Genomic DNA, 25,016 nt, shown 5'->3' on the forward strand with positions numbered 1-25,016 from the left:
GATGCTGCACATCCAGGAATTGCTTCCTAACCAGATTCCGGAGCCTGGATGGCAGCAGATACTCCCTGCAAGACCAGCTACTGCTGTTGTACAATTTTGTTAACCAGTGCACGCATGCTTTATATCAACTCTGACTATTTCTTTCCTGTGGGGCTTTGGAGACTTCTTTCAAAACAAGTTATTTCTCTTTATTACAACAATAGTTTTACAGAGGTCGATTCTGCAGCCCAAACCAGACATTGTCTCCCACAGCTAAACAGCGGTTAAACTCGTGTTCAAAACTCATGTGAAATCCAAAGGGAACTCTGCTATGAGAAGCACCGAAAAGCACCATTAAAACCTCCCCAGTCCCTCCTTCGGTCCAGAAGTTGAAACCCCCAACTTCTTCAGCACTATTTTTCCAATAATTTGCTGATGAAAACCCGTAAATTACCTCCCCTGTTCACTCAACTGCACAAAGGTACAATCCTGTTAAAAAACTTATGTATCAAACTTGAGCAAATATGAAATATAGTTAAAAAACCACATGTGAATGGCACTGCATTGGTTTTATTGTGTCTTTACACCATGAAAGATGTTGGGATGCAAGTTGTTATACATCACACACAAAACACGCTGACAACACCGCTCGCTTGATTCGCCTTGGAAAAACTGTTTCTGAAGGTTTTCCACTTATTCCTACTTACAGCAACTTCTACAATGGGCTGGAAATGAAACCGTTAACAAAATACAAACAGCACACAAAATCCAAAGCTGACTGCTGGATTTTTTTAAAGCCTGATGGACAGTACAAGTTTGGTTTTGTTTCTTTAAGAACATGGATCAGTGAGACAGAGAAGTCAGACTTTGAGTGAGTTTAATACCTGAAGAGATACATAAATATCATACCTGTGGAGGCAAGATGGAAAATACCCATTTTCCTTTTGTTTTAATATATATTATTCCTGCCACCGAACAAGGACCTGCCTGCAGGATCCCATTTTGCAGCTTGAAGCTGTTGGCAGGAAGGGATCACGAGCTGACACGATACGGAGATGAAACGACTGTGCTAAGCTAATTCACCACCGTTACTTTTTCTCTCCACCGTCAATCAAGTGAAAACACCTTGGAAAATCCAATAAACACATCACGTAGAACTGAAACACACTAAAATGAATTTGAAAACGGCCAATTTCTGAATGATTTATATATATATATATATGAACATCAGCAGCCTGGTTTGTTCACAAATAATTGTATAGAAAAAAGAAGAATCTGTCTAGACTAAAAAAGGTTGGTTATAAAATAGCATAGAAGCACGTGTCGTTATACCGAGGTGTATTTCCCCCCTACTAAAATGCTTCAATCACAAAATCAAAGCTCTGTATTTTAAAAGCTGCATCCCGGGCTCCAAAGCAGCTGATGCTTTATCAGGCAGACGGGATGTCCCACAGCAAAATCAGAATGAAAAACAGCAAACAAGGGCTGAAACTGCATAGAAACTAAGCCAGGCAACTGATTGCCTTAAAAAATACAAAATAGACCGGAGAAGTTTAAAAATTAACCCTAGGTGTTTTATCTCCTAACATAATTGAGTCCTAACGTAACAGTCACTGGTTTGTGGTGCAGGCCATCTAGGAATAAACGTTACCGTATCTTCAGAAAGGATGGGAGACCACACGTGAAACAGCTGAATCCCTATTTCCCTCTGTATATTGTACTCCTAACGCGGTGTTGGTGCGAACCCACTGTGTACCATCGCGACAGCAGCAGCGCAAGTGTTGGGGACAGACCCAGCGTCCGTCTCCTCCGTGGTCTGTGGTTCCTCCTCCCCTATTCTTCTCTGTGTCGTCAGCAAAACTACTTGAATTTCACTCCTTACCTGTATTTGTGCCTCATGTCAAATAAAAATCACATACTTGAAAAGAAAGATTAATCATCACCTCAGGAGATTAGTAGCTGGGAAGGAATTTTAGCCTAGAGAGTACGTTTCACTTGCATTTAACACTATATTAACTGGAAGTTGCTGTACCAGTACAGATGAGCTTTCTTGAATCCAATTGCGGCAGTAAGGTATTATTTCAGCGCTTGGTACATCACACTGTACAGTAGAAAGAAAAGGGTAACACTTTAAACAAAACCAAACCAAACCCACAACCAGACCTCCTATTTTTCACTATTTCAAGTCAGGTGGATTTGCTACACTTGGGGGACTAGTCCCTAAAATTAAAGTGCTTGTCAGAGCATTGGCATCCAAAAGTCTTGAACATGAGAGACAACTACAAGTAAAATCTGTTGTCGCTATACATAACATATAGCAGCAGTACAGACATCAACACGTGTACTCATTAAGTGTCTGATTTTTGATACTACCTCGAGCATCACACGATTTAACAGTGCATCGTACCCCCGACTTCCAGTGTACAATCAAACGCTTTAGGTTCATTGAGGATCGTTGCAGGCGGTTCTGGACGCCTCGTCTGCATGATCTTCTGTTTGGGATTTTTAATTTCATCCTCCTCTTCTGTCTCACTTTCACAGACATGGACAACGACACTGGGAGTTGATTCTGTTCCTGCGTGGAGCTCGTACTTCTCCCCTGAAGAGCAGCAAACAAAACTCATGCTAAGAACATCCCCAAGGAGAAGTGTCAGGCCACCTTATCTCCCAACTCCTTACTATCTGCAGTAACACAACCAAATACTCGTTTATTCCTATCTCATCTTTCATTTGCTCAACTTCCACGTTTCGCCAGACTCGTTAAATGTTTTACAATATTCCCTGTTGTCTGTTACACTGTACTTTGATTACAATCAATCTTTCTATTCAAGTAAGAATCAGCACATAAAAGAGACTCATTTTCTTCTCACAGAAAGAAAGAGAAGTGGATAAATCCCCTTGGTAACTATTTTTGAAGTTAAGTAACAGAACAAAAGCAGGTAAATATTCCTACCCGGTCCCAACTTGGAGACGGCACAAAGCAAGTCGTAGTTTATCAGGGGAGTTGCGTCTTCGCTCTGTTTCCATCCAACCGGTGGAGAAGCAGGAGGTGAGATCAGGAACTGTTTAACAGGTTGCGGAGGCAGCAGGTAGGACTTGTCACCTATTTCGCTGGACACCTGAGCACGAAAAGCCAGGAGATATTGAACAAGGTGACAAATATTAATCCTCTCCGATATTTATTACAAATTAAACTCACAGGCAAAAGTGGGACAAAGAAGAACCAGGGACAGGTGCACAGCATCTTAGCGTTCCACAGTACCTGTGCAAAGTACAGCTTGAGCTTTTTGCCACTGAAGTCCGTTTCATGCAGCTCTATCCGCGCTCTGGCTGCTGCCTCTGGATTGCTGAAGTTTATCCTCACTCTTCTGAAGCTTTTGAACAACTGGAATGTAACTTGATTATCGTAGACTGTGAAAAGTGCTTCAAATCTTTCCTAGAGATGAAGTACAAAGATTCTCCAAACACAAATGAACATTTTCACTCAATGAAAACACATTTTCATTTCACTTTCCCAAATCCAGATTATTTCCTTAATCGCTTTCTAAACCTGCACATTCCAAACTTCTCTCGGTTACTTGCAAACCTCCATTCTGTATAGTTCACAGAATCCCAGAATGTCAGCGGTTGGAAGGGCCCTGGAAAGCTCATCCAGTGCAATCCCCCCATGGAGCAGGAACACCCAGATGAGGTTACACAGGAAGGTGTCCAGGCGGGTTGGAATGTCTGCAGAGGAGACTCCACAACCCCCCTGGGCAGCCTGGGCCAGGCTCTGCCACCCTCACCCCCAACAAGTGGAACCTCCTGTGTTCCAGTTTGCACCCATTGCCCCTTGTCCTGTCACTGGTTGTCACCAGCAGAGCCTGGCTCCATCCTCCTGACACTGCCCCTTTCCATATTGATCCCCAGGAATGAGTCCCCCCTCAGTCTCCTCTTGTCCAGCTCCAGAGCCCCAGCTCCCTCAGCCTTTCCTCACACGGGAGATGCTCCACTCCCTTCAGCATCTTGGTGGCTGCGCTGGACTCTCTCCAGCAGTTCCCTGTCCTGCTGGAACTGAGGGGCCACAACTGGACACAAGATTCCAGGTGTGGTCTCCTCGGGGCAGAGCAGAGGGGCAGGAGAACCTCTCTGACCTACTGACCACCCCCTTCTAACCCACCCCAGGTACCATTGGCTGCCTGGCCACAAGGGCCCAGTGCTGGCTCATGGTCACCCTGCTGTCCCCAGGACCCCCAGGTCCCTTTCCCCTACGCTGCTCTCTAATAGGTTATTCCCCAACTTACTGTGCTTTGTATTGCTATTTAAATCTGAATTCCAAGAGCAAATTAATGTGCACAAGCCTCTGAAACTCTTAATACATAAACTGCCACCTAGCGACACTTATCAAAAGAGCAGATGTCAACAAAAACACCAGTACTTGCACGTGACACTCAAGCATCTCCAAAAACACCACACAAATCAATTCATTTTTATATCTGATCTCTGATCTACATGAAACCTAATTTGCAGATATTTTTTCCCTAGTGTAAATGCACTAGGAAATTTCATAGTGTAAATTTTCATTCACTGTAAACAGATTAAAATCAACAAATTCGAGTTCTGTAAGCAATCTCTTTTCTATTTTATTCATTATGTTCTGATAATATTCAGCTATTCAGAGAGATCTGCATCAGCAAATAAGAGGAAAAGGCACACTTTTTCATTAAGAACTCTTTCCATTTACCATAGTTAATTTGTTTGATTCCAACATACACTGATCTCTTAACAAAAATCCTGTTGAAGCCTTCATTCCCGTAAGAATAATTACAGGATGACGGGCTTTCATGTGAAATAGGACTGAAGAAATTCTTGCCCGTATTAGTTCTGAGAAAATACTTTTTTGGGTGCAATTCTCCCCAATCTGTACAATGTCAAGGTCTTTGATAAATCAGAAAACCTCTTCTATCTTACCTTTTCTTCCTGTACCTCAAACACGGCTTCAGGAACACCGCAAGCAAAGAGTGAGGTAGGCAAGTCACTTAAATCCATCATCTCTTCCAAATCGTCTTCATTTTCTCCAAAAATCATCTGTTCTTCCTCCTCTTGGTCGCTGCTGTAAAGGTCTGACTGGCTGTCGCTCCAGGACCTCATGGTATCTCTGAGCATCCTTCACCCAGCACAGCTCTTCCTTACGTTCCAGTTTCTAGGGTCTGCCATTCCGAGAGACAAAACCAGAGCAGTGTCAAGATACCGCATCTTATTGCTTTGACTGTTCTTTATGGTAAATAAATTTACAAAAAAAGCATAGAAATCAACATGAAACTTGTTCTCTCGGCCACAAAACAGAAGCACTGTATCCCATTTTTGTAAATGGAATAAAGACACTGCTGTTCCAGCTATGAAAAGGAAGATAAAGTCACTCGGTGAAGTAAATGAGATTTCTATTCCCTTCACTGTGTAACGACAGCGATGTGATTATCGGTGCAACAGCCAAACTGCTCTGCCTCAGTTTCCTCTGCTCCAAGTACCTGTCTATAATATAGTCTGATACAAATGGAAACACACAAGTGCCAGTTATTTGTGACAATCGGCTAAAACTTACAGTCATTAACTGCAACAAACAATTCAAAATTATAAGCAAATTCACTGTGTAGACAACTCACAACACCCCTTAGGAAGCTATTTGATCACTCGTTCCCTCTTAGATTTTGGATTAAATGGCCTTACACAGCAGGACTAAAAGGATGCCGACAACTAAAGCCACTTGGATAAGACCTTTTGCCAAGTCCTTTGTTCTCCTGAGAATTAATATCTGCTTATCATTTAAATACCAGAGGATAGGTACCTCTAAAACACTTAAAACCAAACTCTCCAACTTCATGCAAAGCCTAAGATCTTCTGAAACTGTGGAAATGCAGCTTCATGGCTTTAGTTCTTCACCAGAGCATGGGTACAGACAGCAGCGGAGATTTTACCTCTGCATCGCCTGGACATCGCTGAAATACAAGCAGCTCAGTTACGTTATTGCATCCTATTGCTTCAGAGGGTGATAATCAGATCTCTCTCTGAAAACCGGGACTAAAAAGAGACACGGCAATTTCCATACGAGCAGCCAAATCTGCTCTGAGTTGCTAAACTGGGGCTCAAGGCTGCGAAGCCGCGGAGGACAGGTCTACCCAGGGCCAGCCCGGCTGAGGGATCATCCCCAGCTCGGTTAACAGGGCATGTGATCAACACGAGGGGGGTGGCAGGTGATTAATTAAACAAACCAACCCCAAATGTCTCTATCTGTGCTAACGAGCAACTGCCAAAAGAGAAAACAAGTTCTCCGTAGCTGTGGAGGGCTCGGCCAGGCCTCGCCGCTCCCTCCCCGACCCTCCCGGGAGGCGGCGGCCGGCGCTCGGCGATGCTCAGCGAGCGGGCAGCGAGCCGGGCCGCCTCGGCTCGGGAAGGGGCTCCCGGCCAAGGGACGGCGGAGCAACAGATGGCCGGCGGTGGAGGGGAAGCGGGGGGCGCTCACCGTGTCCTCGGCGCGGATCCCCTCGGCGGCGATGAGGAGTCCCCGCGCAGGGGGCGGCAGCGGGAGCGCGCACTCGGCGCCGTGCGGAGCGAGCGCCTGCGGGAGGGGCGCGGCGGGAACGCGCCTGCGCGCGCGCCCCCCGCGCCTCCGCATCGCCTGAGGGAGCTGCGGGGGGGGGGGGGTCGGTGACCCGGATGGAGGGGGTGACTGCGCATGCGCCAGGGCCGGCTGCGCGCGGAGGGGCAGTGGCCGTGTGGCCCGCCTGCTGAGGGGCAGCAGCCGTGTTACCCTCCGGCTGTGAGGGGCTGAGGGGCAGGCGCTCTGCCACCCGCAAGCTGTGAGGGGTTCCTGTCCCCGCACTGAGGGACAGCAGCCATGTCACCCTCCCGCTCTGAGGAGCTGAGGGGGGGTTCCCGTTCCCGCGCTGAGGGGCAGCAGCCGTGTCACCCTCAGGCTGTGAGGGGTTGCGGCTGTGTCACCCCAACACTGTGAGGGGCTGAGGGGCAGTGGCCATGTCACCCCCATGCTGTGAGGGGCTGAGGGGCAGCGGCCATGTCACCCCCGTGCTGTGAGGAGCTGAGGGGCAGTGGCCATGTAACCCTCCCGCTCTGAGGGGGGTTCCCGTTCCCGCGCTGAGGGGCAGCAGCCGTTTCTCCCCCATGCTGTGAGGGGCTGAGGGGCAGCAGCCGTGTCTCCCCCATGCTGTGAGGGGCTGAGGGGCAGCAGCCGTGTCTCCCCCATGCTGTGAGGGGCTGAGGGGCAGCGGCCATGTCACCCTCGTGCTGTGAGGGACTGAGGGGCAGTGGCCATGTAACCCTCCCGCGCTGAGGGGCTGAGGCGGGTTCTTGTCCCGCAGCAGCCGTGTCACCGTCCCGCTCTGAGGCGCGTTCCCGTTGCCGCCCCCTGCCCCGCCTCACGCAGCCGCCCCTCGGGCTCTGCGGGGGGGTTGGTGTATTCAACCCCCCATGGCTCCCAGGGATCTCAACAGCAAAGAGCACGAAGCACAGCTGAGGAAACAAAAGGTGTTTTACACGCATCCATCCTTGAGGTGATGGGCCTTGACCACGAGGAAAGGCTTTGCTGGGTTCTCTGAGGTAATGACTGAGCTCAGGGAGATGAGAATTGATTCAAAAGCTGCAAATTTCTCCAAGAGCTGCCTCTGGAAAAGCCGTCGGTAGCTGCAGTGCTGGCAGAGCCGAGCGTGGAGGACAAAGGCCTCATCCATGTTTTTTATTAATAGTCATGGAATGCCGTGTGAGACCATAGGACCTTGGGGTGTCCCAGTAGGAGACTCGGGTGAGCCTAAAGGCTACAGCCAGGGAACGAGATGGGACTGACTCCTGAGCACTGTACCCCTGCTTTGTGTGAGGGTTTCTGCCGCAAAAGGCCCACGGACGCTCCTCAACAGCAGCTAAAGTTAATCGGTTTTACTCCACCGTTGGCCTCGGCTGGCGGACACGCAGTTGCCAGATGGGAACAGTGACAATTTGTGTCCCTCGTCTCACGGAATAAATCATGGCTTAATCCAGCAATGCGATGATTTGAGACAGCGGTCAGCTGAACTGTGTGATAAATGAGTGCCAGCGTGCATTGACAGCTGAAGGAAGCACAAACCAACATCCGTTTTTTGGTTGTATTTGGTTTTCCACAAAAAGCACACCAAGCTACTAAATAATTTACCTGACACAAATATTGAGTTCAACAGCTTTGTCCTCACTTGGAAAGCCAGAAGACAGGATTTCAACAAATACCGACATTTCTGTGATGTAAAAGCTTTCTCCTAAAGTTTAGGTACAGAAGAAGGGCAGAAAGTAATGCCAAGCTGGTGTTCTTTACCAGGCTTGTAATCTGTCCACAATGCAGACCTTTCCCTCGTAGGAAAACAGCGTACAGCAGAATTCATCTTTAGAAAGGTAAGATCCACCTTACTTGTCCAGATAAGGGATTCTGCAATTTAGATGCAGTGCAAATTTAGGCAGTAAGCGGTTAGTCTCAATTACATTAGCCTTGCCTTGTCGCAGTCACATACTTTATTAATTTAATAGCATGTTCTTCCTCCCTGGTCAGCAATATATTAGGTTTTAGTACCACAAACTCCCAACATTTGTGTCAATTTCAGGAGCACTTTAAATGCTCTGTTTTGTAATATCACCTCTTTTGTAGCATGTATCTTCATAATGATCCCAACACCTGGCTTGCTTACCACCTCTAGACCATCACTTAGCACAGTTGTCTCTGATATAACAAATTAACCCTTAAATGATGTATGTTAACAAGTATTAGCACATTTATCAGAAACTCTGGGATTTAGGCATGCTGCTTCTACAAGTATTCAAAAAAAGCATTAGCCAGTGCTTCAATACTCATCTCCAGGGACTTCTGTGAAGTGCAGCTTTAACACCAAAGTGGATACAGCTGCTCTTTTTTTCCCTTTTCCCCTCCCCATTTGTGGTTTGGGACCCCAAGAGATACATTTAATTAAGCGTATCCTGAGGGTTATCTTCTGCTTATCCCCCTGGACTAAAACACATGTGGTGAGTGTTAATTAGGTTGGCAAGCATTCAATTAAGCTACATTGCCAGTATTCTAAATTTATGACTGTATTTCTTAATGGCATTGTTAGGAAATGTCCTTAAGCTGTTTTCTCCTGCAATCAAAGACATGATATCCTGTATCGGAAGGATGGCATCTCCTACAGCGTAGTATTCCCAACTAGTTCGAGAGGTCTTTGCTGTCTCAGAGAAGCACACGGTTGGCTCGGTTTCAGTATGGAGATGGCAGCCATGCAAAAATCATGAGTCAGGCCACCACTAATATAATGCTTTTGGTTTTGTGATTTGGCTCACCTTGTGTCTGTGCCCCCCCCACTCCTTTAGGCTCTACTTGGATCAGATTTTCAAGCTCTTCTCTGAAATAATTAATGCTAAGGTAGATTTTTTTAAGCCCTGTAAAACTAAGATTTTAAATTAAATTGCATGATTCCTGAAGCTGACACCTAATACTTGGAGACGCATGTAAAACTGCAAGCATTATTAATGCTGCAGCCCTAAACAGTTGTAGCAATCTGCATTTCATTTACAAGTGTCCTGTTAGAAAAGACGGTCCTTTGAATGCCCGTAGTACTTAATGCAGTAAACTAAATTCTATCTTGTCTTCTCTCAAGATATTTATGGCCAAGTAAAGCTACACCAAGAGTATGGAGCAGGCCAGAATTCTATAGGTTTTACCACAATCTTTTATTAAGTTTCATTTCCAATGGTCTCACCTAAAGGACAAATAGAATTAAACAGACATGCAACATTGCTTATAAAAAATTAAGCAGTTATCCTTATAGTCCAATACTGTAAAGCCTTATTTATCGACACATTTTAATGTGAACAAGAGACCATTGTAAGCAGATCATTTTATACATTCAGCCAACACAGGAGCTGTATTCCACAGCATTAAGTTACATGTATGATATACACTGAGAACAAATTAAGTGCTCTGGTGCATCAAAAAGCCGCACAGGGTGGAGGCAAGAGATGTCAGTTCACATTTGATAAAGAAGTTAAGAGATGGAGAGTCAAGGAGCTATTCTACCAGTTTAGTAAAGGAGACAGCAGTCAGTTGATCTTGGTGGACACTTCAGCTCTTGATGCTGAAAAACATCACACGTGTGGAAATCTAAGTGCACTCTGCTGTTTGCAGTGCCCTGCCTCTCGGGATCAGCCCTGGATAAACAGAACTTTTGACATACACGTGTTAAAGTGTGCTGTACACCCACAGATTCCTTTTCATGCTGCAAGAAGGACCAGAATGTGGCATGAGGCTCCTTTCCTTTAAACCTTCATGTGCTGTTTAGCTCTAAGTGTTTGCTGCAATCCCAGGCATGGCTATTGTCACCTCAGACTAACAAATATTCTCTAAAAAGTATAGACTTGAGGGTACAAATTGCTTTGTCTTTCAGCTTTTAAGCTCTGAACTAGAAGGGAGGTAAGGAGTTTATTTTAATCCTGAGCTATCCCCTCCAGCTGTTAGAGCACAAAGTCCTTCAGTCAGATGTTAGGCTTTTAGGGGCCCTGTTCATGCCCTCTCAGCAACAGAGATGTCAGCTGTAAGACTGTGCAGAAAATAAAATATTTCAGAAGCTTGGGAAAAAGAGCAAGGAAAGGGGAAGTGCATAAAATACAAAACACTACCACATTTTAAAATTCAAGTATTGAACACAGGCAGCAAGCAGGAGTGAGGTGCAGCATGGCCATCCTACTGCCGTGTGTACAGCGGCTAACACAGACCAGCAAAAATGCAACCCGTACATCGTCAGTGCACTGAGCAGAGGCCCAGAGCCCAAGAAACACCTCAGGCACTACTGGCATGGCACAATGGAGCAATCTAAAATATTGTGATTTATGTGCTGTAGAAACAGACATCACCTCCCTTGGGAGTCCTTTGTCAAGAAGTTTCCAAAATCAAGTCTCGCTGCAGGTAAAGGGAACTGTCATTATTCAGTAGAATTATTTAAACACACAGACTGCATAAATAAAGTGTGGTTATATAAAGCTTTAGAGGAAGACTGTTGCCTTTAGAATCTTTGAAAGAAAAGGGCCAAAACAGCGCAAAAATAGTAAAGCTCAGGTTCTGGCTGGAGGAAATGTCACTCAGAGCAGAAGATGCCCACATGCTGACAACCGAGGGCTCTCTGGCAGGGGGGAGCAGCCCACAAAAGAGAAGGCCGAGCAGGGGCTCAGCATCAGAGTAGCTCTGTCCCCCCTGGCAAAACACACAGTTTCTCACGATGCCAAGTCCCATGATTAGGAGAAAAACCTAACGAGCCATTTACTGGCTCCAAAGTTTGCACACCAGTCAACTGCAGTTATTAAATAGTACCGAAAAACTAAGAACTGAGCAAACTGCATTCTGTTACACATAATAGTACAAGTCAATAGCAAAACATTTAGGTGCCTCTGATTATTTTGTACCACAGCAACATCCGTAATAATGAAACATGGATAATATTGCCATGTAAGAAGCAGAGTTTGGAGCTATGCATGGTTTAGCACGGCTTGTTTTAAAATGGTATGTTTCTGTGGTTTCAGAACTAATAGGTCAAAACAGCTACTGCCTCATTGATTAAAAGGGAAGTGATAAGAAAACCCAGCATTCTTGTACCCTTCCCATTCAGCCTCCCCTGTACTACTTGGGTTTGTATTGTTAATGAACAAAAGCTGCACATAAATTCACAAACAATTGATTATCGGGGATAGAAAGCCAAAGGTAGTAAATCAGTGTCACTGCAACTCTAAGAAGATTAATGTTCTGGCAGTATTAGCCCATTAACATTGTTATCTTACTTAGGCACAAAAAGTATCGAGAGTAAAAGAAAAGCTGTTATTTCTTGAGGTTTCATAAGCTGTAGTGTCCAGGATACCACTGATAGGATCTGAATTGTCAGACACGCCAAGTTGGTGAAGAAACTTCACGTATAGGTGCACGTACAGCCACCAGGGATCTACTCTTCGCAGGGGGGAAGGTTATAATTTTTCTACGCTGCACAAAAATGCTAAAGCAATCTCAAGTATTTCCAGATTGAGTTAGTATTTATAGCTGGCTAGGCAAACATATGGAAAAGAACAGCTCTGTTGTCATATACAATAGCAAGAATCTGGAATAATTATATACAAGTCAGTGGAGTTCTTGGGAATTTTTGGTGGTGGGAACAGAAACTGGCCATAAGTCAACTAAAAAAAATGCAAAAAGCCACTGTCAAATCCAAAATCCTCCCAAACCCCAGAATAACCACTTAAAATGCATGGAACACAAGCACTATTCATTTCAAATAAAGTCTTCTAAGGTCCTGGAGACGCTCCACTAAGCATACAGTCCAAGACACACCAAGCAGACTTAAAATTCTATTTCCCAGCAAAACAGCGGCTTTTAGAGGAGATGACGATACCAAAGTGCCAGTGTAACTTGCGTATGCCAGTAAATGTGGTACTTTGTCCTTTGCTCTTGAAAAGTTCCCCCTCCTTGTGTCTATTCTCCCTTCGTATCAGCTTCTAGCCATCTCTTAGAAGCTGGAAAGATAAATATCATGAGTACACAATGCTCCATTATTCTTACAGTCATCACCAAGTGCTGGACTGTGCACACTGCTCAGATCATTCACAATATCAGACTAATATATTTTTTTGCCTTTTTTTTTAAATAAAAAAATGGGGGGCACACCCCAGCCTACAACACCTAGACTGAGCTTTTTTACTAAGGAATGTCAACACGTTTAAAACCACTAAATAAAGTTGGAAATCCTGCCTCAACCAGAAAAAAAAAGTCATAGAGAACCAGTCACGTTACTATTCCCACTTCTTGTTCTCATACTTCACAGTGTTCCCTCTGCAGCATTTCATCCAACTGGAAGCTTCTCTTATGAAGCCAGAAAACTGGCAAGTAATCTTTGTTCTATGCTGCCATATAATCCAGCAGTGCTGTAAAAACAATTCACGTACGCCATGCATATGTTCGATACTAGTCAGAGAATAATTATACAGGAAGTGCCCAAGATTCATGTGTTGAAGGATTAAAGCAGCTTGCTTACTCTAACCAAATACGCTGCTCTAAAGACACAGTAAGTTGCAGTATTCGTGCTTGAAAACAATTACATTTTATTGCCATGTTAAGGTAGTTTAGTGGTCATGCCAGAGACATGAGGATTTACAGCTTTTCTGGAAATTAGTCACAGTCTTTATATATGAAGCTTAAATCCTGCCCTCCTGTCTCTGTGAGCAACTCCTGAAAACTTCTATTTGGAGATAAACACACTCCCCGCAGGACTAAAAACTGCACCGTCACTTCTCTTCCCACAGCTCCACCATGTCATTGCTCTCGTACAGCCGTGAGGCTGCACTCACCACTTCACACTTCCAGACAGCGGCCTTCAATGGAGAACCAGGATTTACTTCTTGCTAAGACGAATGCTTTCAACTTCACAACTAGAGCTGTTTATTTCAATAATCAGACTTGGGCATTAAGTTTGAGACAGGCTTTAAACTACATAAAGGTTGGCTTTACACTTGCTTATATTTTAATGAGTAAATAAATAAACGTCATAATTCTGCGGATTCAAATCAGTTCCTTAAAGGTCACTCACTCCTTTTTGCTGTGCTCCAGCACTCGGTAGGGTGGAACAGAAACTCCTTTGGAGCCATGTTGCTCCTGCACGATCGGCAGCGTAGCTGGAGTATAAATTTCCGGCATGTTGTCATTGTTCTCTAGGGCACCGTAAGAAAAAGAAGCTTTGAGGTCAGGCTGAACTGCAATCCCTTTATCGTGCATGTTCTGCATGCCTGAAAAGAGCAAAGACAAAGATTAAATGCTTAGGAACAAAAGTGCATTCTGCCTGCACTCTGTTACATCAGCAAATTATAAAGTCTCGGTGTTCGTGATATGTGGCTCATCAGTTCCTTGAGCGTTAAACAAACAAAGGAAAAACTACAAAACACCACAGTCACCTGATATGTCTGTATACTTAACAGAGTCCAAAGCTGGAGCTTTCACTGTGAAGGCCAACACTTAAAAAAGTGATAAACAACTGTATTTTTACCATTACCTGGCATAGCATCCATTGAGATGTAAGGTTCAAATGGTACAGATTTCTTCCTATTCCTTGTGATCAGGAAGACACCTAGAAAGGCTATGAGGCACCTGAGAGAGAAGACAAAATCTACTGAGACAACTGTGAAAAGGGAGGGGAGGTAATTCTGCATGTTGCTTCTGAGTGCCTGTCATGTGGCACCAGAAAGAATTCAGAACTGGAAGCAAAAGAACCGTGAAGTCAGAATTACAGGGAACTGCCTCAGCTGAATAACCCTCTCAACAGTATCAAAATCCACCTAGCAACCAGAACAGTTTCACCTTTTCTTTATCAAAATGCTGGGAAAAGTTTTCACATTAATTAATTAACCTTGAGTAACTAAAGGGGAAAGGAAGCATATCAAAATCTGGTTTTCTTTGATGAAATTCCAGGATTTAGCAGCCTGACCTTTGAAAGGTTTCCCATAAGTAAACACACCAACAACTGTCGATCTTGATTTTGACAGTATGTTGACAGAGAAAGGCGCAGCTCATTACCTTAATCTCCCAATTGTTTTTTTCTGTACTAATGTGAAAGACATTTCAGAATGTCCCCTGATTACAGAGAGCTAATCACATCAAGACATCGTACTAGAACTAATTCCTGAGTTACACAGCAAATGTTTTACTGATTGTATCTGCACTGTGTGAGTGCCCATGCCCTAAGGAACAGGGCTCCAGTGCAGTCAGTAAGGGATTTAGTATTTAATGTTGTACAATCGTGCATAACCCCGTGTCACAGAGGCACCCCAGGTTAGTTTAAGAGACAACAGGGTCCAAACCAACTTGTATTAAACCAGTGAGAAACAGGGTTTTAGCACTCCAAAGTGACTTGAATATAGGTTCAGATATCAGTTGAGGTAAATTATCAAGGGGCAGCAACTAATAGAACAGGAGGTCCACAGTGTGCATGCACGTGGCTTCACCAAAACAATGTCAGAGCCGTCCCTGAATCTAGGAAGAGCCCACACTGGCCTGAACACGGTGTGGGGTTATTTTAAAGGGATACATGTACTCGTATAGAGTACGGAAAGTGTACACTCGCAATCCTGCGAGGGTAAATTTATAATACACTCGCAATCCTGCGAGGAGAAATACACATGCAAATGTGCACGGAATATTGCACGTGCTTATGTGGAAGCACGGGAGGAAAATACACCTGCGATTATGCGAGGAAATAATTTATACACATGCTCATATTGAGCAAGGAAAATACACGTGCAAACGTGCACGGAAAGTAGATACACTCACAATCCTGCGAGGGTTAATTCACTCACACAGGTGGCGCAAGGCAAGCGGAGTCTCCATCGCAGGGGTGCGGGCAGTGGCTCCTGACAGCAGCGGCTCAGCTCGTAACTCCAAGAGATCCGCACAAGTGGCGGAGTCTCTACGAGAATCCCGTTTTATAGCCTGATCAGATCTGACTGTGGGCATTCCAGAAGCTTCTCTGCACCCCCACACTGGCTGTGGGTGCCCCTGAAGCCTCCAAACATCCCCCACACTGGCCGCAGGTGCCCAGCGGCTCCCTGGCGCCTCGGCGCTCCCTTCTCCTCTCTATTAACGGCCCTGGCAAGGGGCTCTGGGGCCAAACAAAAGCAGCTGTTGGCCTCAAGCAGCAGAGAGAGAGATGTGTCTACTCCTTCCATGATGAAGGAGGAAGGGGCAGAGAGGGGGGTCTGCATTCTGCCACACCTCGTGCTATGGAATCCTTTTGGAGCATCCATCCTCACTCACACAAGATACCGAGCTCTCTGGGCCAGTTTAGTCATAAGAAAAAGATATTTTCCAGTTTTCTATTAAGGAAACTTTAAATACTTACCCAAGTGCAAACATACATATATGGAGAACATCTTCACCGGTGAAGTCCAAGTAAAAAGTTGCTCCTTGAAAACAAAATAATTCATGACATCTTTCTTCCCAGCTTACACGAGCAATTGGTGCTACCTCTCTAGCACTAGTCCCTCTAGAAACCAAATCATGTAAGATCCCTATTTTATAGTCAGCACCTTTGTTTGGTGTTTTGTTTTGTTTCTTAAAAATGATCTTAAAATAGAAAGATGCCCTGATTTCTCTTTTAACACAATTTATTGACAAATCTTTTAGAATTGCATTACCAAAATAGTTGTCCAAATGACAAATCACATCGGATCTCTCTAACTACGAAAGGATATAAACTCCTGACCTCCAAAAATATATACAACTCAAAATTATAAGATAGAAAGTGTCCTTGGTGTCTTGGATGTGAACAGGACACGTATTCTGGCTCCTACTCTTTACATTTCTAATTGGAGTAAAGTAAATAAGCTGATGAATCTGAGAGCAGCATATGGCTTGGGACATGACAGAAAACAAACATTAGCCCAAGAGGAGGCCATACCCTCTCGTGACATTGCAGAAGAGCATTAAAGGGCAATGTGCAATTTATGGGGGAAGCTGTTGCCCTTACAGACCTCGAAGAGCGTTACTGTTTACACAGATCGTATCCATCAGCGCCAAGCAGATGCGCTTTCTCCAGTGCTGGGGTTTTGGGTTGTTTTGTTTATTTTTCCCCTCTAGTTTTGTTCATACGTCTAACTGAGGAGAGCAAAACTTTACAAAGGCTGTTGGTCAGGTTTGATGCCTAAGGGGTTTAAAATGCTCATCTTTCATGCAGAAAAAGCTTTGGCTAACGAGGGCAAGGGCTGAAATTGGAGCAAAGCACCTATGAGGCTGTGAACAGATGCACTCTAGATACAATGCAAACTAGACTATCAGGAAGAGAATCATTAACACCTTTGTACAGACGAAGCAAATATGTTTCTACAAAATCTGGAGAGGATTACACAAGGAGAAATTTTAGCTGTGTATTCCAGTTGCACATCTGAGTGCATGCATCACCCTCTTCTACACACAAGCATGGGGTGAGTAATACAGTCCCAAAGATAAGTTCCCATGCACTTTAAAGAAAATGACAGAACTTAACAGAAAATTTCAGCACAGTCTAGTGGGATAATTCACATTTTTGAAAGAAAAAAGAAACAAAGCCAGCTGCAGAAGAGAGATGACAGGAAAATACAAGTCATCATCTTGCTGAGTATTCATGTTCCTCGTCTCTAAGTGAGGATTATTTTCCAAAATCTTTTGCCTTTCTTTTGGAAAGGACCAATAGACTGTTTTGTGCCCTGGTACCTGCTGTGATTGCTGCTGTTGTGGACAGGATATAGCCGATGCTGGCGATCTGCGATGAGTCATACAGCTGGGAGGCTTGAGCTAAAAATCTGCAACACAAGACAAAAGGGGTTGATTTGGAAGGATATTCCAATTGTACAGCGGTTATCATTGGCTGGTATAGGTCTCCTTTCTGGAAACACCTTTCAAAATTGATGCATAAACTTAAGAAACTTTATTCTCTTTCTGATAAAATGAACAGCCCACTCATTATTGCTCCACTGAAACAAGCACAGTTATAGCCAAAAAGAGCGAATGTCTTACGTTGCTTGAAAGATGGCTGTAGCAATCATGCACACCAACATGATATAAAATATAGGGTAGTCGAGTTGCAGGTTTCCTTGTATCGAGACAACAATCATGCCTGCAACAGCCTTCACCGTCACAACCGTCATGGAACCTGTGAACGTTTACCAAGACTTGGGTGAAGCACCGATCCATGCTCAGCAGGACAGAACACTGCACTGTCACTCTATACAGGACGTGCAGCTGCAAACAACACCAAGATCCACAAGAACTTGCACCCTCCTTCTGCCAGGCCAAACAAGGGATGCAAGCTGCCTGTTTTATCCCCAACTCTGTCAGTTTTATTCCCAACTACTTCATCACAGTGACCTTCTATACATCACTTTACCTCTCTGTATCATGGTTCTCTTGTCTACAGGACTGGGAACACTTACAGGTTTCATTTGTTTTTTAAACAGGGCTGTGCAATCACATGATGGAAGGATACAAATTTTCATTTCTGATGCCATATTGGAATTGATAAAGCTAAGCAAGTTTTCAAAACAAGAATCAGGAAGAGCCCACTTCCTTTCCTTTTCTTGAAAGCACAAGTCGGGGCCATTCAGAATGAGGAGAGTGGCTTTGTCAATGATTCACACGGCCTCGGAGACACCAGGTACTGAAATCCAGCCCCAAAGGGTTCAAAAAAGAAGAAAAAAAGACACCGTGGTGACTAAAGCTGCATAAATAGCAAAAATTGAGAACTGCGACATAGATTCAACAGCATGGCAGGCTGCGACACTGCCCTGCTATTATTAACCCTTTTTAAAGTTTAATTGATCCATTTCTTAAAAATAATAAAAACCAGATTAATGGGGAGAAAGGTACAAGCGAAATCCTGGCCTTTCCAAATTCCCTGTAGGATCCTACTCTAGGCTACGAGGATATCAAAGGCATCATTCAACCCCATGCCCAGAGGATCTCCCAGTTTAAATAGGGACATACTGGCACGGCAGAGTATTTATCATTTATTTTACCACACAGAAAATCCTTCCACAGCCAAGAAGATTCTGGTGGGTCAGATCCTCTCTTTGATCCGCTCAATCAGGCTTCCCTACCCACAGAATAGATATCGTACCATGCTTTGCGTGCACAGATTAAAATTAAGAACACTAATAAATAACCTGCACTTTCTGTATTTGGCAGATTCATCCTTCAAGGAAATAAGTCTGAATTGTTCAAAAGTCATTTGCAAAGATCCTAAACATCACTGCAAGATATTAGGTCAATATATATATATGCTATAAATGCTTCAGTTTACTGTAGTTTACTGTTATAGGCTAGAGTTAGACCTTACAAGTCCCTATCAACTTACCTAGCAAAGCGACCAGCAGAAGAATAACTACAATGTAGTTTGCATTTTTCTCCTTGTAGAAATATAGTAGCAGGCAGAATATGACGATTTCCACAAGCTACACGAGACAGAAATGAGAACGTGAAAAATTGTGGGGTACGTGGGGTTGACAGTAAATGGGATTCTGAGTCAGTCAAACATTAGAATTAGACTGTAGGGCAAATAAAAGGAAAATAAGGATCTCATACAACTGTAGATCAAATTTAGCCTGATCTTAGACTCTAATTAGATGAGATATTAGATAGCTTCTTACAGAACAGGAAACATGGGACCCTTTTTACATTCTGTTCATGGTAAAGCACCAGATCAAATAATCCCGACTGAGTATTCACATCAGAGATCTCAGCCTACTTTCTGTAATGAGGCTCTTTGAGTGATCCCTGCAGCACACATCTTATTTCATGATCAAACTCCATCAGAGATTTCACAAGATTTACAATGAGAGATTGATGGCTGCAGGAAAGTCAGTCTAGGGAAAGCCCAGCTGCAAGCGCAGTATTTGGACACCTCTCGCGCAGCTGCCGCGGGCTGAAGCTGATGGGTCAGGCAGAGAGCTGGCTAGTTTACCACTTAAATACCTTTCACTGTAAAGTTTGAACAGAATAATTCAGAGAAAGAATGGGAGGGTTCCAAATTGTGCATGCAGGTTGCCCACAGGCAACGTAGAACTGACACCAGGAAAAGCTGGCATAGGTTCATTAGAAAGTACGAGGAATATTGCTAGTAACAATAAGGAAAAATAATGCTTGAAATGAAACTTCTAGTCAGGCATAGAGCAGAAAACTGTCCCACATTTTATGGGCCATCTTACCATATACAACAGAAATGGCCAGCTCACTAAATGCCTAGTGATATTTTCTCCTGTCATCTTCTCATGACTATTAGGTCCAAAAGTTATCAGCAGATAAGTTCCAACAATTGCCAAACCACAGCCTACAAAGGACAAAACATAGCGCCCTTCGGCAACCAAAGGACAAAAAAAGAGAGAGGACAAAGTTAGTGGGTTAGTGTGGATGCATAGAATTAATATTGCACATGCACAGTGACCAGTAACGGCATCGTGCACGTTCCTCTGAATGACTCATTCCTCTGCCCTTCATGCCCTACTTTCAAAACAGTAAAACCAAAAAACCCTGGGCAATGTGTGTGCTCTGAGTTGAGGAAAAAAAAGCTCCTACCAGGTAGCATCTGCTAAACAAATGGGAGCTACAACTTCGTATCTGGGGCTTACCTTGCCTGCCACTGCCCACAGCCCATCTTCTGGGAAATGGAAGAAAGAATGGCCCAGTTCTGCAAACATTTGCACCTGGATGAAATTCAGCTGATTCAATTGTGCCTACGCTGTTGCAGAGTCAAGGCCCTAAGCTGCAGCTTCAGCCCAGAGAACCGTGATTCTCAAATCCTGCAAACACCATTTCCATGTATTTCTAATGTTTGTGAGATTCAGATGATTTAGCACAGAGAGAAAAAACGACAAGGAACTGTGGAACTTACTCAAAAAATCCTTGGGCTTCCATTTTTCTTTAATAAATATAATTCCTATGATTGCACTAGCTATTAAAAAAAAGGAGAGAGAAACAGCGAGTTATATATCACTCCAACGATCAGCAAATCCCACACTTGTACGGCCATTGTATCTTTCCCCCTTACCTATAACAGACACTGCACTGAGGGGCACAATCAGTGAAAGAGGAGCAAAGGCGTAAGAGGAAAACACTCCCAGTTCTCCCAGCACCAGCAGAAACAGTCCACACCACCATGTCTTGGTTTTGAAGTACGCTCGGGGGTCTTTGGAACCTGCCAGCCGGATGTGGCTGTATTTCTGGAAAAGAAAATAAAGACAAAGCAGCTTTGGCATGCTTGATGCTCTTTAATGCAGGATGCTTGAGGCAGGGTGATTATTTGCTTCATGATACTCACCTGGAGGTTAAGTGCAATACTGGTAACGAGATGTCCAAAAATAGCTAGTAATGCACCAATCAAGTTCTCCTGCAAAAACAAAGTAAACACATAAGTATTAAATTTAGCCTCTGGGCCCTGAAGGAAGTTGGAGTTTTTTGCACAATAAGGAAGAGAGCGGATTTTTTTAAACAGTTCCTAGATCACCTGTCAATAAAATCTGTTTATGTTCCTCCCTTTCTACTTGATCTGGGGCAACTCAGGTTAAGTTCCCTGTGGCCGTGTTCCAACTCTGTGAAACTCAGGCGATAAGCCTTCCTCAACAGACGCTTTCTACAAGAGACTTCAATTATCATGCATAGATTTGCATTCTTTGCATTTTCTCAGAGAGGAAGAAGATAAAGCTGAACACAAGGACCCATGCACTCATTTTCCCTTTGAAAAACTCTTTTCATGAGGACATTTGCTGCCCTGGAATGGAGCAGACTATTGATCAGGAACCTCTGCACTCTGGAGGTCACATCTTAAGAACTACTCTGCTCTTCTCCACTAATAACATCTGCTGGTTCAGTGGGTAATTTGGCCCATTTAATGAGGCAGCCCAATTACCACAGATTTTATACTGCTTTTTATATGAACCAGTTATTCCAAGATAATAGGCAACTAGTAGCAGCTCCTAGCAAGCTCCCAACCCCTTCTACATTAACATTCCCAGCTCAGCAATAATTCTCACGGTCTAAAGACAGAATTTGAAATTAAAAAAGGATGTAAAGCAGGCTGAGTCACAAAGGAAATGTACATTAGGAGTGAAGAGAACAGCCTGAGGCTAAGCCAGGCCATTTAGTATTTGTGTTCTTCCAACAACTGTCTAAATCTCATTAGGTGTCATTAGCACTTTTCATTTCAGTGCTGGTCTCCAAGATACAGTCTAGTTTGATTCATTTGGGATAACCAAGCTCACATTCATACTCCTCCCTTAGCAGTAAATATCCTATTCTTGATTTTCTCATACATAGTAAGACAAAGACTTTAAGATTTCAAGTTCTTATCAGTGGAACAAAAATCTCTTTATCAGGATATACAAAACCAAGATTCACCCAGGCAGCTTCACTCAAAATCACCTGAAAGCTGTCACACAACAGACAGTAAAGCTGGCAGAAAAATGTCACTGTGTGATCACAGATGTAGCCAGAGAGCTCAGCACAGTTTACTGGTTCAGCAATTGGCCTTCAGTTTAGAAGACATGGAAGAGATGATGCTGCAGGTGAAAAGCCCCTAAGTGCAGCACAGGTTCGGGATCGGCTTCTGGACTGCGTGAGCCTGCGAGCCAACATCACTCTGCTCAGCTCCTACAACCAGAGGACCGCAAAGTTCCTTTTCCACTGAATAAAAAGCCCTTCTTACTGGGATTTTCTGAGCACATTCAAAAACAGGAATTCAGAGGAAATGTATTTGGGAACAGCTCCGTTCCCAGTTGGACACTAAGGAGGAACCACGTCCCACCTCAGCTGCAGGCTCTGTGCCTGACCGCGGACTGAGCCTCCTGAAGTTCAGGCACCACAACAGCTGATCTCTGTTACCAATGGGTTAGTCTGAAAAGGCACTCAGCAGAATTTATTGCACCCAACCACCTTTAGACATCCAGATGATCTTTTAACAGCCAGACATTCTTTCTTCACTTTGTCTAGCTCTTCAAGACACAGAATTTAATATCATACACTGCAGCCCCCAGGCATGGCTGAGTACAAAGACAGTGCACCTTCTGTAAAAATATTACCAAAATACAGTGGTATTATCAGCTTACTTGACTAATTATGGCCTTCTAGGGATAGACTGGGGTAGAAATCTGACCTTGTAAGAAAAGGAGTCAGTGTGTGGCTGCACAGAAACTGCTGCTGTGGCCAATGGGAGTTGCTGAAGTTGCAGATTTGGACTGTTGCCTCCTTCCATTTTGGTTGATCAGAGTGTTTGCTTTTCAGCCTCTTTGATGCTGGAACTTCTTTTCAAAGAAGAGACTTGGACCCTGCTGGAACTGCCTTATCTGTAAGTTGGTACCACTTTTTCCCATCCATCCTGTTTTCTTGAACAAGCAACAATTAGTTCAGTGATGTACAAAAAAAAAATATCTCTGTAGTTTGTCTGCTGCTTTTGTTCTCTGGGCAGGCTACATCGAGATAGGGTAGGTACCGTGGGCAGAAAGTGTAGATAAGCCGATATCTCCAGCAAGTCAGTGGGGCAGCAGTGTTGTGTTCTTCCAAGGTGACACTAAGAAAAGAAAAAATATAGAGAAAATTAGGTGAAATGAACTCAATGGTCTGCAAGGAAGGGTAGTTGCCAGAATCAAACTAACAGCTGCATGTATCAGCAGCAAAAGTAGCGTTTAAATGCCTTCTCACAAAGTCTGACATCAGGTCTCACACCCAGAAACTCACACAGACCTTGCTCTTAAAGAGCTCACAGCCTCGCTTGGCCCCACGGGTGCCAGATTCAGCTGGCATTTAACATCAGGCCTTGCCATTTAGAAAGCTCTTATCAAAAAGCCTCTGAAGTCCTCCAAGCCCTGCTTTTAATTTCTCTGCTGCCTGCATCCCTCTGGTTTTTGTTCAGGATGCAGCGTTAGTCACGCCTTCCCCACGTGCCAGGGATGACAGTGCTGCTCTTCTGGCAAACAGAGGTCATGTCAGTGTAATCGCTGTGAGCAGCATTTGGAGGCTGCATTCCTTAGAGCCAGACTCATTACCAGTGTCTGGAAAGCACCACACGCAGCAAACCGGTCTGAAGTCCCTGCACGCGATGGCTCCTTTCACCAAAGACCTCAAGGAGCATCAGCAACCCTGAGCAACGAATGGTGGAAAGACCCCTTTGTAGAGAGGAGGATGCTGCTGTAAAGACATTACAGGGGTGTGATCCTCACAAGTGACGCGTCCCTCTTGCCCCACTCAAAGTCTTCCTGAAATGGTGCAGGCTGGGCACCCCTTACACCCTGGACAATTGGGCTGTGGTCACATCCTGAGGTAGCAGGACCCATCCCACACTCAGGCACCGAAATGCAAGATCTCTTGGCCTGTGACATTAACTCATGGGCTGCCTCAGCGCCTCCAGTGTGGGGAGGACAAGGGCAGCATGGCAGCCTAGCCATGAAAAGGCAAAACCACCCCGTTTTGAAGGGAAGTGGGGGGCAAAGCTCCCCCCGGGTCGTGAGAAAACCCTGCCCGGGCAGAGCAGAGCCTGGCTGAGGGCAGCGGGTGCGCCCAGGACACCCTCCCTGGGTCAGGCCGCCCTGTCCCTTAGCCGGACCCTAGTGACGGCTTGTTCCCCACCGAAACCCTCCGGAAAACCCGCCACGCCGAGGGGGCCGAGGCGGCCGCCCCCGCCGGCCCCGCGCACTCACCTGCTCCCCCAGGGAGCGCCCCGCACCCCCGCCGCTCTGCCCCCATGGCCCGGGCCTTTGACCCCCAACCTCCTGGCCGAGCGCCGCGTTCCGTTCCTGCCCGGCCCCTCCGATTCGCCGTCAGCGCTGTCAATCAGGGGCCGGGCCCCGGCTGCCGGCGGGGATTGGCTGTCAGGCGTGGGTCGGGCCTGGCCCAGCCTATGGACTCCGAGGGGGCGGGCGGAAGGAAGGAAGGAGCAGAGTTCCGCCGCTCGTTCCAGGCGGGGCGGAGGCTGTGGCGGCAGCACCTTCACCCGGCGAGGTCCGACCCGCCCCGGCACAGCCTGGCGGCACAGCCTGCCCCGTGTGCGCGCCTGCTGCCCGCTCCGGGGGCCACGGCTCCGCTTCGCGCCCGGCCCGCCAGAGCCGCCCTAATGCGCATGCTCAATGAAGCTCCACTGAGCCCCCCTCCTTAATCTACTGCGCATGCCCAGCTGCGAGCAGAGCGGCTCTGAGAGTTTGTCTGTGATTGGGCACCTGCCGGAGGGCTCAAAGTAACAGGCGCACTGATTGGAGGAGAGCTGGGTCAGCCGTTGTCTTGGCAACCAGGTGTACGCGTTACCTCAGCCGCCGGTGCCGCCGAGACGCACGGGCAGGTACTGGCAGGTACAGGCCGCACCAGGCCGCCCCACCTGGGCGAGGGGGTCCCCCCGGCGCACACCGCGCTGCCTCGCCCGGTCAGGTACCCGCCATTCCCGGCGTGCAGAGCGCTGCCTCCCGGGGCGGACTGACGGCGATCCCAGCGTGCACCGCGT

General features: G+C 45.5%; 2 protein-coding genes across 6 annotated transcripts; both read right to left on the bottom strand.

The window, feature by feature from the left end:
• Positions 1–1,227: 1,227 nt before the first annotated feature.
• On the bottom strand, positions 1,228–5,124 carry RCAN3 (RCAN family member 3; the record flags this gene model as incomplete). The annotated part of the gene is made up of 4 exons (XM_080357493.1): positions 1,228–2,578; positions 2,933–3,098; positions 3,242–3,415; positions 4,930–5,124. The coding sequence occupies 4 exons, from the start codon at positions 5,122–5,124 to the stop codon at positions 2,370–2,372; spliced, it is 744 nt and encodes a 247-aa protein (XP_080213619.1). The 3' UTR covers positions 1,228–2,369.
• NIPAL3 (NIPA like domain containing 3) lies at positions 5,056–24,288 on the bottom strand. Of its 5 annotated transcripts, none has more exons than XM_080357492.1 (13): positions 24,223–24,288; positions 22,683–23,096; positions 20,853–20,921; positions 20,583–20,754; positions 20,427–20,486; positions 19,744–19,889; positions 18,894–18,990; positions 17,558–17,693; positions 17,255–17,343; positions 15,906–15,969; positions 14,064–14,158; positions 13,605–13,800; positions 5,056–5,168 (listed from the first exon to the last, which is right to left on the bottom strand). In XM_080357492.1, exons 2-13 carry the CDS (start codon positions 22,779–22,781, stop codon positions 5,162–5,164), a joined length of 1,230 nt encoding a protein of 409 aa, XP_080213618.1. In that variant the 5' UTR covers positions 22,782–23,096; positions 24,223–24,288; the 3' UTR covers positions 5,056–5,161. The 5 variants fall into 5 exon arrangements, with proteins under 5 accessions (XP_080213618.1, XP_080213614.1, XP_080213616.1 ...); XM_080357488.1 differs by lacking the exon at positions 5,056–5,168 and adding an exon at positions 9,721–10,205; XM_080357490.1 differs by lacking the exon at positions 5,056–5,168 and adding an exon at positions 9,721–10,939.
• Positions 24,289–25,016: the final 728 nt, after the last annotated feature.

This window comes from Nesoenas mayeri (assembly GCF_963082525.1).
Source record: "Nesoenas mayeri genome assembly, chromosome: 21".
In the NCBI taxonomy this organism is placed as follows: Eukaryota; Metazoa; Chordata; class Aves; order Columbiformes; family Columbidae; genus Nesoenas; species Nesoenas mayeri.